The 14,533-nt window shown below is 33.3% G+C and overlaps 1 protein-coding gene and 1 non-coding gene across 3 annotated transcripts; both read right to left on the bottom strand.

Annotated features, from left to right (window-relative positions):
- Positions 1-3,551: 3,551 nt before the first annotated feature.
- On the bottom strand, positions 3,552-9,276 carry LOC131652570 (uncharacterized). Of its 2 annotated transcripts, none has more exons than XM_058922465.1 (8): positions 9,021-9,115; positions 8,633-8,684; positions 8,078-8,348; positions 7,925-7,986; positions 6,658-6,856; positions 6,456-6,552; positions 5,938-6,020; positions 3,552-5,608 (listed from the first exon to the last, which is right to left on the bottom strand). In XM_058922465.1, exons 1-8 carry the CDS (start codon positions 9,065-9,067, stop codon positions 5,601-5,603), a joined length of 819 nt encoding a protein of 272 aa, XP_058778448.1. In that variant the 5' UTR covers positions 9,068-9,115; the 3' UTR covers positions 3,552-5,600. The 2 variants fall into 2 exon arrangements, with proteins under 2 accessions (XP_058778448.1, XP_058778449.1); XM_058922466.1 differs by lacking the exon at positions 9,021-9,115 and adding an exon at positions 9,172-9,276 and having other exon boundaries at positions 3,561-5,608.
- A 4,787-nt stretch (positions 9,277-14,063) lies between these two features.
- Positions 14,064-14,135, bottom strand: TRNAH-GUG (transfer RNA histidin (anticodon GUG)). Its single transcript has one exon. It is a non-coding gene; the product is annotated as a tRNA-His (tRNA).
- Between the last annotated feature and the right edge of the window lie 398 nt (positions 14,136-14,533).

The raw sequence follows: 14,533 nt of genomic DNA on the forward strand, positions 1-14,533 counted from the left end.
AGAGATCATAAATAGAATAGAGTCTTAGGAAGACACTCTTGAGAGGGGCACTATATAAACAATCTTAGCATAGGCATGCTATGCATTGCAGTATATGAGGAAGAAGAGGAATAAGGATGTTAGATATACATAGTAGTTGTTGTATTTTTATTTGTATTTTGTAAACGATTTGAAATTTTTTATGATAGTTGTATTTTATGAATGATTGATGTATGATTTTTGAATGAGAAAATTTGATCTTAGTTATGACTGACAAGTCTATGATTTATTGTGTGAATAATGTATGTGCTATCAAGTTCTATAAAAAATTCTTCTTGGTTACTGACAAGAGGTTCATAACAAGATCCAAAGGCTTGACACAATTTTGAAATTCATATTCAGTGAGTATGAGAGAGTTAAGGAGGTGATACAGAAGTATACTTCCAAATTTATTCTGGAAGGATATTTTCGAACTATTTTTTAGCAAAATAAGAGTATGATTAACTTAAGAATGAGTGAAGTGTGGATGGAGTGCGTCCAAAAATATATTCTCGAATTTGAAGAGTATTTTTGGAATTCCATATAGTGGCTCTCAACTACTACGACTGGGAGAAGTATTGCCCAAAATAAACCACTAGATAATGGCTTCGGTTTGTAGCTCATAGACCAAAATGAATGGGTAGTACTCATACCACCCTCATAGGGTGCTCCCCCACCACGGTGAAAAGCCAAAACTGCCTTACCGTCCGAAGATGCATCTTCGGACGCACCTTTTTTACACACCCATTCAGCAAAATGGATGAGCAACCCTTATTTTGCCAAATTTAATCTGGAAATGTATCTCCGTATACCATAAGGGTAAGTACAAAGATGCATTTCCGTAAACACCATTAACTAAAATTCAGTGGATGGTTCAGAGATGCATCTCCAGACGCGTTTTATACGTTAACTCGTGTCAGGCCCTTTCCTCTTCCTCTTTCATTTTCTAAATACTCACTCAAAAACTCTATTTTCGCTCTTTTGCTGCAATTCATTTCTAAATCCTATTTGAGCAAGTTCATTCACTTCATTCTACTTCATTTGCTGCAAAGTTACTCACTCCATTCAAGGTTCTCAATCACAACTCTATTTTTGTAAGTTTATCATTTTATTCTTTTTTTTGTGTTTTGAATGATATTTTAAGTAACATAGATTGTTTAAGTTGTATTAGATAATAGTACAATTGAAATAGGTAGATGATATAGACATGCATTGTCATTTGATTAGGGGTTAGGGCAACAATGAGGTATCTGTCATTGTTGAAAATCACGACTTCATCTGGAATATGTCTGGTCTGTTTTCGGAGATGTATCTTTGAATTTGTGACATGTTGCATTTTGGTTGAATTTTGAAGGGTGCTTTTGGTTTTATTGCATGTGCAATGGCTGAAAAATAACCCGGACAAAATTAGGTTCGGTCATGTGTTCCAACACGCGTTTGTACGACGTGAGAGAGATAGGGGCAGGACCACAAGGCCACTAGTCGATGATACCTCGTTTGATGGTTCACAAGGTCGACGTTTACAACCATATAGTTCTTCTTCTCGTAGTCGGGTGTCTTAGGCATCTACTTCATGGACAGGGATCATCTTCATTTCCTTAAAAAATTGAGAATTTAATTACTGTAGTTTTATGTGTATAGAGTCAAATAAATATTAGTTATATGTCACATGTCTTAGATATGCATGATTTTTACACACAAAACTATAGTAATTGAGAAAATAGAGAGACAAAGAAATGGAGAGGGTTTTAATCCCTACTTCATAAGGTCACACGTCTCCTACTTATAAAGCCCCTGAAGATCTCGAAGAACAGGAGGAACCCGCTACTAATGCCCCCATATAGAGTTATCCAAGAGGCCCATTTGAGATCTCCTTACTTCATCTTTATTAAGACCATGTTGTTAGGCATGTCGGGGAAGAAGAGGTATATTTATTTACTTTTGTAGTACATATGTTTTAAACTAATTTAATCTATATATTTTTAAAGGAGCGTCCATGTTTAAAATCCTTAAACCACAGAAGGACGATTTTGAATTTGGAACAACCCCGAAATGACTTATTTCATGATGTCATTTGCTACTTTGGGTTTGTCGATTTATGTGTTTCTACATACATGACCATAAACCATGGCATGCAAGCAGCCTTTGTAGAGTTATGGCATTCAAAGAAGTCATTTTTCCACCTTCCTTTTTGCAAGATGACCATCACTCTGGATGACATATCATGCCTCCTACATCTTTCCATTAGAGGAAAATTATTGTACCACTGAAGGCTCGGTCAAGAGGAAGCCAACAAGATGCTAGTTACAAATTTAGAGGCTGACCCAACTGAGGCCGCAAATGAGGTAGCTAACACCAGAGGTGCTCATGCTAGATTTAAATTCTTTGAAGAACTTTATAAAGATCAACTGCATTGGGTTAAGGATGTCGAAGGTGATGATATGTTGGTTGAGTATCACCGACAGTGTGCATTGAGGTGTTACCTCTTGTTCATGGTTGGCACGTCTATGTTTCTGGACAAAAATGCAACCTACGTTGATGTGGTCTACCTTAAATACTTAATCGACTTAACAACGATTCACTAGTACAATAGAGGGCCGTCTGTTTGGTCTATATGAACTCGAAGCTGGACGAGGATTGTCTTTGGAAGACAAAGAAAAAAAACAGGAAGTTGCACATTGCTTATGGTAATGTATTGTTACTAATATTTTCATAACTCATTAGTTACACTTATTAATACTCCCTCCGTTATTTTATAAGTCGTTTTGGCCTTTTCACATGTATTAAGAAAAGTAATCATTGTTGTATGAGAAAGACAAATTATGAAGGATTTTACAATATTGTCCTTCATTAACTACATGAGAAAGATAAATTTAAATAATTAAAAGAAGAGATGATAATTAAGAGTAAGGATAAAATAGGAAAAATAATATTAATGATCCCTTCGTGTTGCAAAATGTCTTATATTTTTGTATATTTTTTCTCCAAAGCAACTTATAAAAAAATGGAGGGAGTAATATTTTATATGAACCATTTTCAAGGATGGATCACTCCCACTTTCCCCGCACCATCGGGTGGGAAACCGTGCCTAACTACACTGAAGATTGGCCACGTGCTGCCACCTTTTCCCCATACAGGGGAATTAATCGATTGAGCCCTTTTGGGTGTATCTTGACTGACAAGCAACAAATGACATTGCCTTTTACCCATACGACGGTCACCGTCAGACGCGTTCGCTGAATCTTATTTCGTTATACCCCACTCTAGATGGTTGGCATGTGGGTTAGGTCTAATGTATTCGTATTTGTCCCAGTGAGTGATATGTTTGTTTGAGTATATGCATATTATTTTGAGACATCCCTCAGAGTCTTCTCCTCCAACCGTTTGCTGCAAAGATCTTGATGTGATACTTAGAGATTTCGAGAGTCATTTGGTACCAGAGGAGTATCGATGGATGCCAGCTCCTTTACATTGGGCTTATGCAGACAGCTACGTGACTTTTTACTTTAATACAATTTGATTTCACTTTCATATAACTTGGCTTAAAAAATTTACTATGTTAGGAAATTGTTGCTGCCTTGAAATCATTCAAAGGATTTTCGAAGATACATCTCTAAAATAAGGCGTATCTCCAATATCTTTTAAATGACTTCTGGGGATATTTCGAAGATGTATCTCCAGATACACCCCAAAAATTTTACAGAGATGCATCTCTGAACCATATTTTGGTAAAAATGAGGCGTGTGGTTGAATTACGAAAACTTGTATGATTTTAGGTGCGCCCGGAGATGCATTTCCGAACAATGAAATGACATTTTTGGATTTCCCGAAGTGTTGGGCGCACAACATAAGAAGTGTCGGGCGCACCACATAAGATGGAAAGAGTATTTCCCAAATGAATCATGAATGTAAATGGATACAAACCAAAATCACATTTGTAATTGCAACAAATACAATTGCACTTGTAATATCCAGATTTTTTGAAATTTTCAATAAAGTGCGGCATTTATTAAACAGATTAGGCAATCACCTATACTAAATCAAATAATCGAATGCCTTTGTAAATGAGCTTGGTGAATTGTTTCAAACAGTGATGAAGATACAATTTGGTATTCTCTACTAGAGCACAAATATGGCGGTTTAATCATTGACTCTTCGTGGCAGGTTAATTCTCACAAGTGGTTTATTTGGTGGAGAGATTTAAGGCTTTGCATTGGGGTTTCCGGCGATGATACCAACTGGTTCGGTAATAGCGTTTCATGTAAATTAGGGGACATTTCTTGTATTGATCTTTGGAGGAACCATTGGATAGGCGTTAGGCCTTTAATGTTGCAATTTGATGTTGTGTTTGGCTATTTGCAGGTTAACAAATCAAAGTTAATGATTCTGGAATGCGGGCAGGTGGTATTTGGCAGTGGTCCTTTTCTTCAGCTCAAGGCCCGCTGCCGGTTGCTGTAGCTTTGGAGAAGGAGGAGCTCAATTGCATCTTATCTCGATCTCTCCCTCTGCTTATGCCCAAAACTCGGTTTATTTAGTGGTGTAACTTGGACTGCTACTCAGTCAAATCTGCTTTCCTCCGTCTCCAAGCTCTCTCTAGCGACAACTCTTCAATCTCTCCAGAGCTTTCTTAGACTCTGCGAAGGCTAATATTACATCTAACATCCAAGTGTTCTCGTGGCAGCTTTTCCTCAACCGTCTCCAAACAAAAGACGAGTTAGTAAAGCGAGGTATCATCATTGGTCATTATAATACATTGTCTGGTGTGTCTTGGTACTAATGAAACTCACATTCATTTGTTTTTGCTGTGACCAAAAGTTGCGTTAATTTGGAGCAAAGTGTTGGAGTGGATTGGACATGGTTGCACTCCTACTTCTGCTGCCACCAGCATTTTCAAGCATGTGTTGTTCTTTGACAGGTTGATGAAAGGCAAGATTAATAAAGGTTTTAGGCTATTATTTTGGTTTGTAGGGCAATTTGGCTTTGCTAGAAATAATATCATTTTTAATGGGGGAAATCTTAATGTTGCAGACGAAATCCTTTTGGCTAAATCCCTCTCCTAAAACATGTCAGTATAAATATGTTATTTTTCTGGAACTTTCCAGGAAACTTCTACTGTGATTGGCACAAAGTTGGTTGTAACTTTGGATATTTTCCCATTCACACATTTTTCAGTTTTTTAACGAAGAGGACAAGTTTTTTGCCCTTTTTTCTTACACTTTACCTCCCTTTCCATTTTTATATCGTAATCTTCAAATTTACAATAACTAATTCTAAAACTATATGCAGTAAAATATATTTTAAAATGTAGCATAAATTATATATTTACAAGACATGTTATCTAAAACCATTGTAAAATAAACATGAAGTCTGTAAAAATTGCTCTTAAGCTTGTGTTACTCTTTCTTTCTTTTTTTGTTAAAAAAGTGCACTTAAACTATACCAATTACCATACACGTTTTCAAAAATATGAAGTTTACAATTTACACATTACCAGCAAGATGCTTAGCTAGGTAGGTTTCTATTCTTCACGCCTATTCTTTGGACTTGCACAGTTATAATTTACTTCTGATTCATTCCCTTTTCTATGTACCTGTTAGAAATCCCCAAAAAACAATTAAAAAAATTGCAGTTAAATAGAATACAACATACTTTACTAACTCAGACTATAGTTTAAAGGCAACATCATAACATATAATGGCAAGGACTAAGGAGTGGTCTGTTAACAACATAGTATAGGACTATAGGTTTGTGTTATTTCCACTTGAAGGCTGTGAGCTAGTTATTGGATAGTCTGGTATAAGATATAACAAATGAATGTGGAGATGCAAGAAGAAAAATGCAATTAATAATTAAAATTTTACTCAAAAAAGTATAGCAATTATTGGAGGTCAAACCGTGGCAGATACTGAGAAAACTTACCATAATTTTGGTGCACTTTTGTGAAGTTGTAAATGGCTTTAATTAAGGAACCGTGTCTCATGAAGTTCAACGATCCCATATGCCTACAAGAAACAATAGTCAGAATCTATTCAACTAAAAAAATGAAAAACAAAGCTATGTACAAAATGCAACTTCATACATTATATCACATGCAACCTATGTAATGCATGGAGGTTCATTTTTAAGATTTGCTACATCAGCAGCACGCATGTGGAGTAGCAACTTTGCTACAGGTTTACTACCCAAGAATGAAAATATCACAAAATGGGAGAGAAACTAAATCAATCCATTTATACTCCGATTATCAATGAAACTAATCCATAAGCCTAACGCGGAACGAAACACTTATGTAATAGTCAATGCTTCTTTTAGCTTCTATGCACAACCATTATTACACTTTATTGAGAACAGACAAGCTAACTTTTTACTCTCCCAATGGCAATAACGACGACAACAACAATAAAAAATAAAAATAAAAAATCCTAGAAACAACTTACACTATCTCTGTATACCGAATTCTCCAGGCAGGAAAACCAAGATGGCTCCTAACAGGTCCATAAACCAGTAAAAGGTCAGGTTCAGGGCCTTTGCAACCTGACAGAAAAATAAGATCGTCGTTAGCCAGATAATGTTAACTGCAAAAGCAAAAAAAACATTCTAAAGCTAAAAACTAGTAGCAGGTTTAGGAAGCAAATATACCAACAATTTGCAGTGCCTGATTCAGGTGAGACTCTAATAATATCTGGCAATCCAGTTCTCCACCTAAGTTATGTCGTTTCGAATTCTCAACAAAAATCAAGTTAGCTGCTTTGGCCACTGCTTCCTTCCCATCAACATAAGAAACAAATTCTAGGGTCATGTGATCTGGTACATGGTGTGTCACAGCATCATTAACTTCCTGCACTGAGTTTAAGCTAGATCAGATCAAATGAATGAAAAAACAGTTGAACATACAATTGAATGAGTCATTAAATACATATTTTATATTAATGAATCACATGGTTGCATAGAGAAAATAGAAACAAAGCAAAAGGGAATAATGGTATTTCTCCCTCCACGGGTTTAGCCTATATAGGCTATGTTTGTTTTGGCGATGGAAAAGTCACAGTAAATATTGAATGTATGTTTACATCAAAGCTTAGTTTCTAGATTCTGAATTTTCACGGTTGAATGACCCTTGGCAGCACGTTGGAGATGAACTAACACTATCCTAAACAGGTGCTTAGAGGATGAAGATGATGAGGTCTCTCTTTCTTTCTCTTAGTAATTAGTATGTGCGCAGATCAATTTCTTACGATTAGGATATGAAAAAGAAGAAGAAAAAATGGGGCTGTTGTACTATAGAGTATGCTCTCTCCCTTTTCATCTCACCTTAGAGAGAACTTTTCTTGTGGATTCAAAGCTGCTTTTTCATGCCTATTATCTGTCACTCCTATTTTAACCTTCCATCCAATACACCTAAAACTAAAATAATTTTCTAGCCTCATTTTCTTTCCTTGTTTTTCCCTCCTCCCATTTCCGATATCTTACCCATGCCTAACAGAAACATGTATTTCATCTCTGCATCGATAATTTCTTAGACCTCATATCCAGAAATACTATATGCAGGTTCCATTAGTTACTAACCTTTCAAGACAAAATGGCAACTGAAAATGGTACAAAGTGTTTTCAACAAATTTTAGTGGTGAAACCAATTAACTTGATATGGGACATGTCATTTCCTGTTGTATAAAAAAGGATTATTTAGATACATCATACATGTCCAGAAAAAAAATAAATCGGTCAAAATGAAATGAGATGACGCGAAGGTTAGATTTACCCAAACTATGTAATCAATATGGAAAACATATGAGATGCACTAACTACTCAAAAAAACCTTAATAATAATATCATAAACTAAGACAGAAATTTGTTAAAATATTAAGAAAAAAGCAATCTGCTGGGAGCAAAAAAAACAATATGTTACCTCTATGGATTTTGCATTCTTCATTTCTTGAAATATGGCCACCTTTGACTTTTTCAACACTCCTAGAATGTAGAGGTCAAAGAAAACATTATCATACATACACCCCCAAGTTAAAGAAAGTTTACTATCACTGATTATTCAAACCTTGCATACCATTCATGTCATAAAGGCATACATTTTTAACACCAACTGAGTCCAGCCACTGCAAAAGTTTAACAACCTTTGATGTTTGATAAGCATCTTCACTCTCTATGACAACGGCAAGGTACCGAAGCTTTCCCATACGAAGAGACTTGTATTTTTTCAATACTCCATAAGAGATGAAATAGCTTTCAAACAAATTACCCACGGCTAATATGTAATACCAAGCGCTGACAATGATTTGCAGAAAGTACCATAATAGTTGAAGCCCAAGATTTACAATCTGTACAAAAGTATGTTTGGATAAACTTTTGAAGAAACACTTAAGAGTTAAGACAAATGAAATAGTAAAAAATTCTTCCAATAACTATAGAGTTTTATAAACAAAAGCTTCTGTTATAAGTTGAAATTTGCTCTTGCATTTAAATTTTTCAGAAGCTCTATCATTTCACTTCTCTATGAACATGTTACTCCATCAATTTGAATTCATTACAAACATCAATTTCTTGCAAGAAAAACTCAGAAACCTAATTGGTGAATTAAGGTTAATATAAATTGAAGACTTACAGTGACAACAATATGATACAAGTTGTGAGCTACATGTATGAAATCCATTATCCTACAAGTATGAAAAACATCAAATTCATCAATTTGTCTCTTACTTGAGGAAAACAAACATAATGAAATATGAGTATTTAATAATTTCAAGATCACGCAGTAGATTCAACCAAAAAAAGCATCAACAAAAGCAAAATCACATAGTAGAACCAAGAACAGATTGATGCGCATTGTCAAATTTACATAAAATATTAGGAGCTCTCCATTACAAGCCCGGGCAATACCTAATCAGGTCGATTATGTATAACAGATGCAAATTGAATTAATTGAGAATATGAAAATTGGGAATTAGCTGATTGAAGAATGATCTAAATCGAATTTCAACTAACTAACTAACCTAATGAAATTGATTAGCGTACTGTGCAGTGAATTTGTTGCATGCATAAATAGATAAAGCTAATGAGAGAACAAAATGAAGCAGAGAAAAGTTGGGTGGAAGATTGAGCGAGGAGAGTGTGAGAGGGGGGAGAGAGAGAACGAGGACTCACGGTGACGGTGACGGGGACGGAGAGGGAGTGGGGACCGGTGAGGGAAGACACCGCGCGGGACCAAGAAGAGGTATGGTTAGATTGGGGACAACGTGTTTTTTTTTTATCAGGTTTGGGGTCAAGCGTGGTCCTCCCTACCAAGTTCAGCGCCAATCACCACTAAATCAACTAACGGTTGGTGATTGGGGACAAGGTTTGGATGACTTACATTCACCAAAGTTACCATAATTTTATTTCTTTCTCTCTCCCAATTTTATCTATTATTTATTATTTGTTTTTATCCCATAAACCAACAAAGTTGCACGAAACTTACGGTGACTTTCCCGCCAGAAAGTCACCCAAGCCATTTCCTTAGGTCGGTGGTATGGAATAAGATGGGATGAAATGGAATAGGAGGGTAACTAATAGATTCCATCGTTTAGATTTATAAATAATGGATGGATTTAAAAGGAATATGATGTAGGGGTGTTCACAGTGCGATTTGGACAATTTTGACGTAAAAAATTATCTGAACCGTGTGAGATATTGGATCGAACTCTAGTATGGTCGAAAGGTAGCTTCTTGGTTCGACAAGATTAAGCATGAAGTCGAAAGTTGTTCACATGCTGGTGTCGAAGATCCTAGGGTTGTTAGCATGTTAAATTAGGTTTTAGTGTTTAAACCCTAATTTGTTAAGTTAGCTTGTTTATTAAGTTGCCTTGTGTAATGGGCCTTGTGGAAAAAGCTCATTAGTTAGTATGTTAGGTTTTATTATAAATAGCATACTAGTCTCTCATCATTGCATACAACAAATCCTAATTTAGGGTGAGAGAGGTTATTTGTTATTATTGTAAACTTGTAATCTTGTTTTCTAAGAGAAAGTAAAAGAATAGCAGTTATAACAAATTCTTGTGTTCTTCTTCCTTGTTTTTTATTCATCCCTTGTTTTATACTTTGTTCTTGGCATTGAAATCACAACAAATTGGTGCGGTGAGCGTGAAAAAGATGCCTTCAACAAAGTATGAGATTGAAAAGTTCACCGGAGTGAACGATTTCGGTCTGTGGCGCTTGAAGATGAAAGCCCTACCGGTTCAGCAGGGTTTCTTGAAAGCGTTGAAGGGAGAGGCAGCCATGAATGCTGAATTAACGGCAGCGGAGAAGACGACTATGATCGAGAAAGCACACAACACAATTTTGTTGAGCCTTGGTGATAAGGTTCTCAGACAAGTATCAAAGGAGACGACGACATCAGGGTTATGGGTGAAACTTGAAAGTTTGTATATGACCAACTCGCTGGTAAATCGACTCTACCTGAAGCAAGCTTTGTATTCATTCAAGATGATTGAAGACAAAGTGTTAGTTGAGTAGTTGGATATGTTCAACAAGCTGATTCTTGATCTTGAAAATATTGATGTGAAGATCGATGATGAAGATCAAGCGCTATTACTATTGTGCGCTTTGCCTCGAACACATGCTCACTTGAAAGAAACTCTCCTTTATGAAAGGGAGTTCCTGACCTTTGAAGAAGTTCAATCAGCCTTGTATTCGAAAGACTTGAACGAACGAAAGGAGCATAAACCTTCGACTGTTGGTGAAGGTTTGGCCTCTAAGGGAAAATTCTTGCGAAAGGAAAGTAAGTTTGACAAGAAGAAAGGCAAAAGTCAGCTGAAGTCTTACAGTGGCGAAGCATCTGGTATTCGATGCTACCATTGTAAGAAGGAGGGTCACACAAGAAAGGTGTGCCTTGAACGCCTGAAAGATCATGGAGGTAAGGATAATGGCAATGCAACCATTGTTCAAGATAATTTCGAACCATCTGATGTTCTTGTGGTTTCGAGCAATGACTCTAGGAAGGAGTGGATTATGGATTCAGGTTGCACTTGGCACATGACTCCAAACAAAGACTTGTTCGAGGAATTATGTGATAAAGGTGGCGGATCAGTAGTTTCCAAAAGAACATAGCTAAAATGGATGAACGCCACCCTATGAAGTAAGGGGAGGAGCAACTACAAAATGATGAAAGTTAAAACAAACTCAATTGTATCATATTTAAACAACATGCGAGAATTTGAGATTAATTTAAAAATAAATTGTGTTTGGTGGAATCTTTCATTAGTAGTAATAGAATTGAGAAAATTCTATATGGAAAAGATATGATAATTATTAGCTATTTTATTCACTTTTTAATGTATATGAAATAGTCATTTTTTTTATATCCCGTAGAGTTTTACAAAAAAAATAATTTCTCTTAAATATGTTATTATATTTGCGCTAAATCAATTGCTTTTGATTGAGTTTAACTTTGTGATATAAATATATGTAATATTTTTTTTCGTATTACATATCTTAATTATATTAATGACCATTATTTTTTAAGAAAATAAACAATAATTATTAACTCATTAATTATAGTAATGAAAATTGTAACTAATAAATTAATGAGTTACAATTTTTATTATTGAATGTTTATATACAAAAACTTTATTGAGTACAATGTTAGAATGATAGATTAATTTTAAAAAAATCATATATGAATAAAATAATATTTTGGTTGAACGTAGTTCAAAATATTAACTTTAATTATATTTTATTTTTTATACAATATCTATAAAATTTAAAAACTATTGGTTTATAATTTTTTATGACGAGCCCATTGAGTTAAGTTTTATAATTTTTATTTACAAAAGATAACAATTGAGGCTTATGGATGGTTAATATCATAATGGTGTCATTTTGTATTATTTAAATAATATAATAATGCTTAATTGTTTTAAAATATCATTACTAATTGGAAGAATACTTAATTGTTTTAAAAGTGAAGACTCATTTTGGTCCCTCACAAAAACTACAGAACCCAAATTAGTCCTCCACAAAAAATAGGACCCGATTTAATCCCTTACAAAATATAACCGGGTCATATTAGTCCTTCTGGGATATTTTTTTCAAACCGGTTTTTTCTTCTACTTTTAAACCGTGACTGGACCGCCAAGTCGTATTTTATTTTTCATTTTTCATTTTTTAAATACTAAATTGATTTTTATTTTTAATTTCGATTTTATTTTTAAACAATTCAGATTTTAAAATACAAAAAAAGATAAGATTTGTTCTAAAAAGGAATCGAACTTAAGACATTTAGGTCACATCCTATGCCTTTACCACTATGCCAACGTACACTTGTGACAAATAATTCGCATGATTTATAGTAATATTAAACAATTCTAAATTTAAAATATAAAATATAAAATTTGTACCCATGAGGTCTCAAACTCAAGTCCCTTCAAATTTAATGATAGTCACTTCACTGTAAATATGAAAAGTGATTTAAGAGCGGGTGAATCAGTTAGATTAATCGGTATTAGTGAATTTTTCTCGATTATGAATGTTAGCAATATTGTTCTAATTTTTTTCGAAATTGTTATAATAGTTTCAAAAAAATCAAAACATTGTTAACATTCATTATCGAGAAAAATTCACTAATATCAATTAATCTAATTCATGCAACCCCTCTTAGATTACTTTTCATATTTACAATAAAGTGACTACCATTTAATTTGAAGGGACTTGGGTTTGAGACCCTGTAGGTATCAAAATTTATATTTTTTGTTTTAAATTCAGAATTGTTTAATATTACTATAAATCATGTCAATTATTTGTCATCAATGTATGTTGATATAGTGGTAAAGGCATAGGATGTGACCTAAATGTCTTGAGTTCGATTCCTTCTCATAACAAATCTTATCTTTTTTTATATTTTAAAATCTGAATTGTTTAAAAATAAAATCGAAATTAAAAATAAAAATCAATTTAGTATTTAAAAAATGAAAAATAAAATACGACTTGGCGGTCCAGTCACGGTTTAAAAGTAGAAGAAAAAACCGGTTTGAAAAAAATATCCCAGAAGGACTAATATGACCCGGTTATATTTTGTAAGGGATTAAATCGGGTCCTATTTTTTGTGGAGGACTAATTTGGGTTCTGTAGTTTTTGTGAGGGACCAAAATGAGTCTTCACTCTCAAATAAAATAGATTTTTATTTCCCATTTAACTATCTTAATTAATATTTTTAATTTTAATTAGAAATTAATTTTATTTTTAATTGATGAAAAACTAATCAGTTTCTACTCTCATTTTAAATTTATAAATGCATAATATATTACCACTATAAAAAAACAAAGGACACATGCAACTAACGCATATATAACCAAATACGTATTAAAAAACAATAGAATAGTATCGTACAATAAATGAAAAACATAAAAAGACAAAGCTTATGTTTTTTTTTTTTTTTTGGAATTGACATTATAATTTGTAAATGATACCCATCCATATGTAATATAAATTAAAGTTATTTTTTATTTATCTAAATTGTAGACTATATTTTAAATGAACAAAATTTAGGTATAATTCTTTAGGTGTAGTTGTTACTAACTTTTGTCCATTTTAAAGGTTAACTAATCTCTTCTTATATGTATTATGAATCAAATATCTACTAAATAATTCATAATCCAAATGAGTTATTATTACAAGATCTAATAAATATAAATACATAAAATTTACTCTATTCTTTTATCCTACTATTTTCCGGATTAATTACTATCTTATATAAAAAGTTATTTAAATTTAATTACTTATTATATACTATATTTCAATTTTATATTAAATTGTTATTAAAATTATTTATGGGCTATCAACTAATTTATATATATATATATATATATATATATATATATATATATATATATATATATATATATATATATTTTATTTCTAATATATCCGTGCGAAGCACGGTCAGCGAGCTAGTTAGAATAAATGATTATTATTTAAATATGGAACTAAAATAAAATAATTACGAGGATGGTTCTTAACTCTTCTAATAAGGATATTTTACTATAATAAAAGATTTCATACTTTGTGGCTGCTGGGATTCGAGCCCAGGTCTCCACGGCCACAACGTGGAATTCTTACCACTAAACTACAACCACCATGTAATGTATTAATGAACAATATTTTTTAGGCTTTTAAAAGTATTGTCTTAGTTATTATGAATACACCAACCACGATCACGTGTGAATCAATTATGTTTCATTTAATAAGTAAAATGTCAATTTTAACATATATACTTGATAAAGTTGATAAGTGGCAAAAATAACTTAATGCCCAAGTCCAAGTAGATCTTTGAGAAGAAGAAATGATAGTTGACTTAAGTTATTTTGATAATTAATAAAGAAAGCATTATTATATTGACTCTAAAAAAAATTTAAAAAGTGATTAAAGTAATCTGACTTTTCAAAGGTTTTTTAATGGAAGTTGTTTCGAAAGTTGTTTAGTGGCCCAAAAAATGGAGGCCCATTAAGCGAATCAAGAAGCTACCACACGAAGG

This window comes from Vicia villosa, linkage group LG2, assembly GCF_029867415.1.
Source record: "Vicia villosa cultivar HV-30 ecotype Madison, WI linkage group LG2, Vvil1.0, whole genome shotgun sequence".
NCBI lineage: Eukaryota > Viridiplantae > Streptophyta > Magnoliopsida > Fabales > Fabaceae > Vicia > Vicia villosa.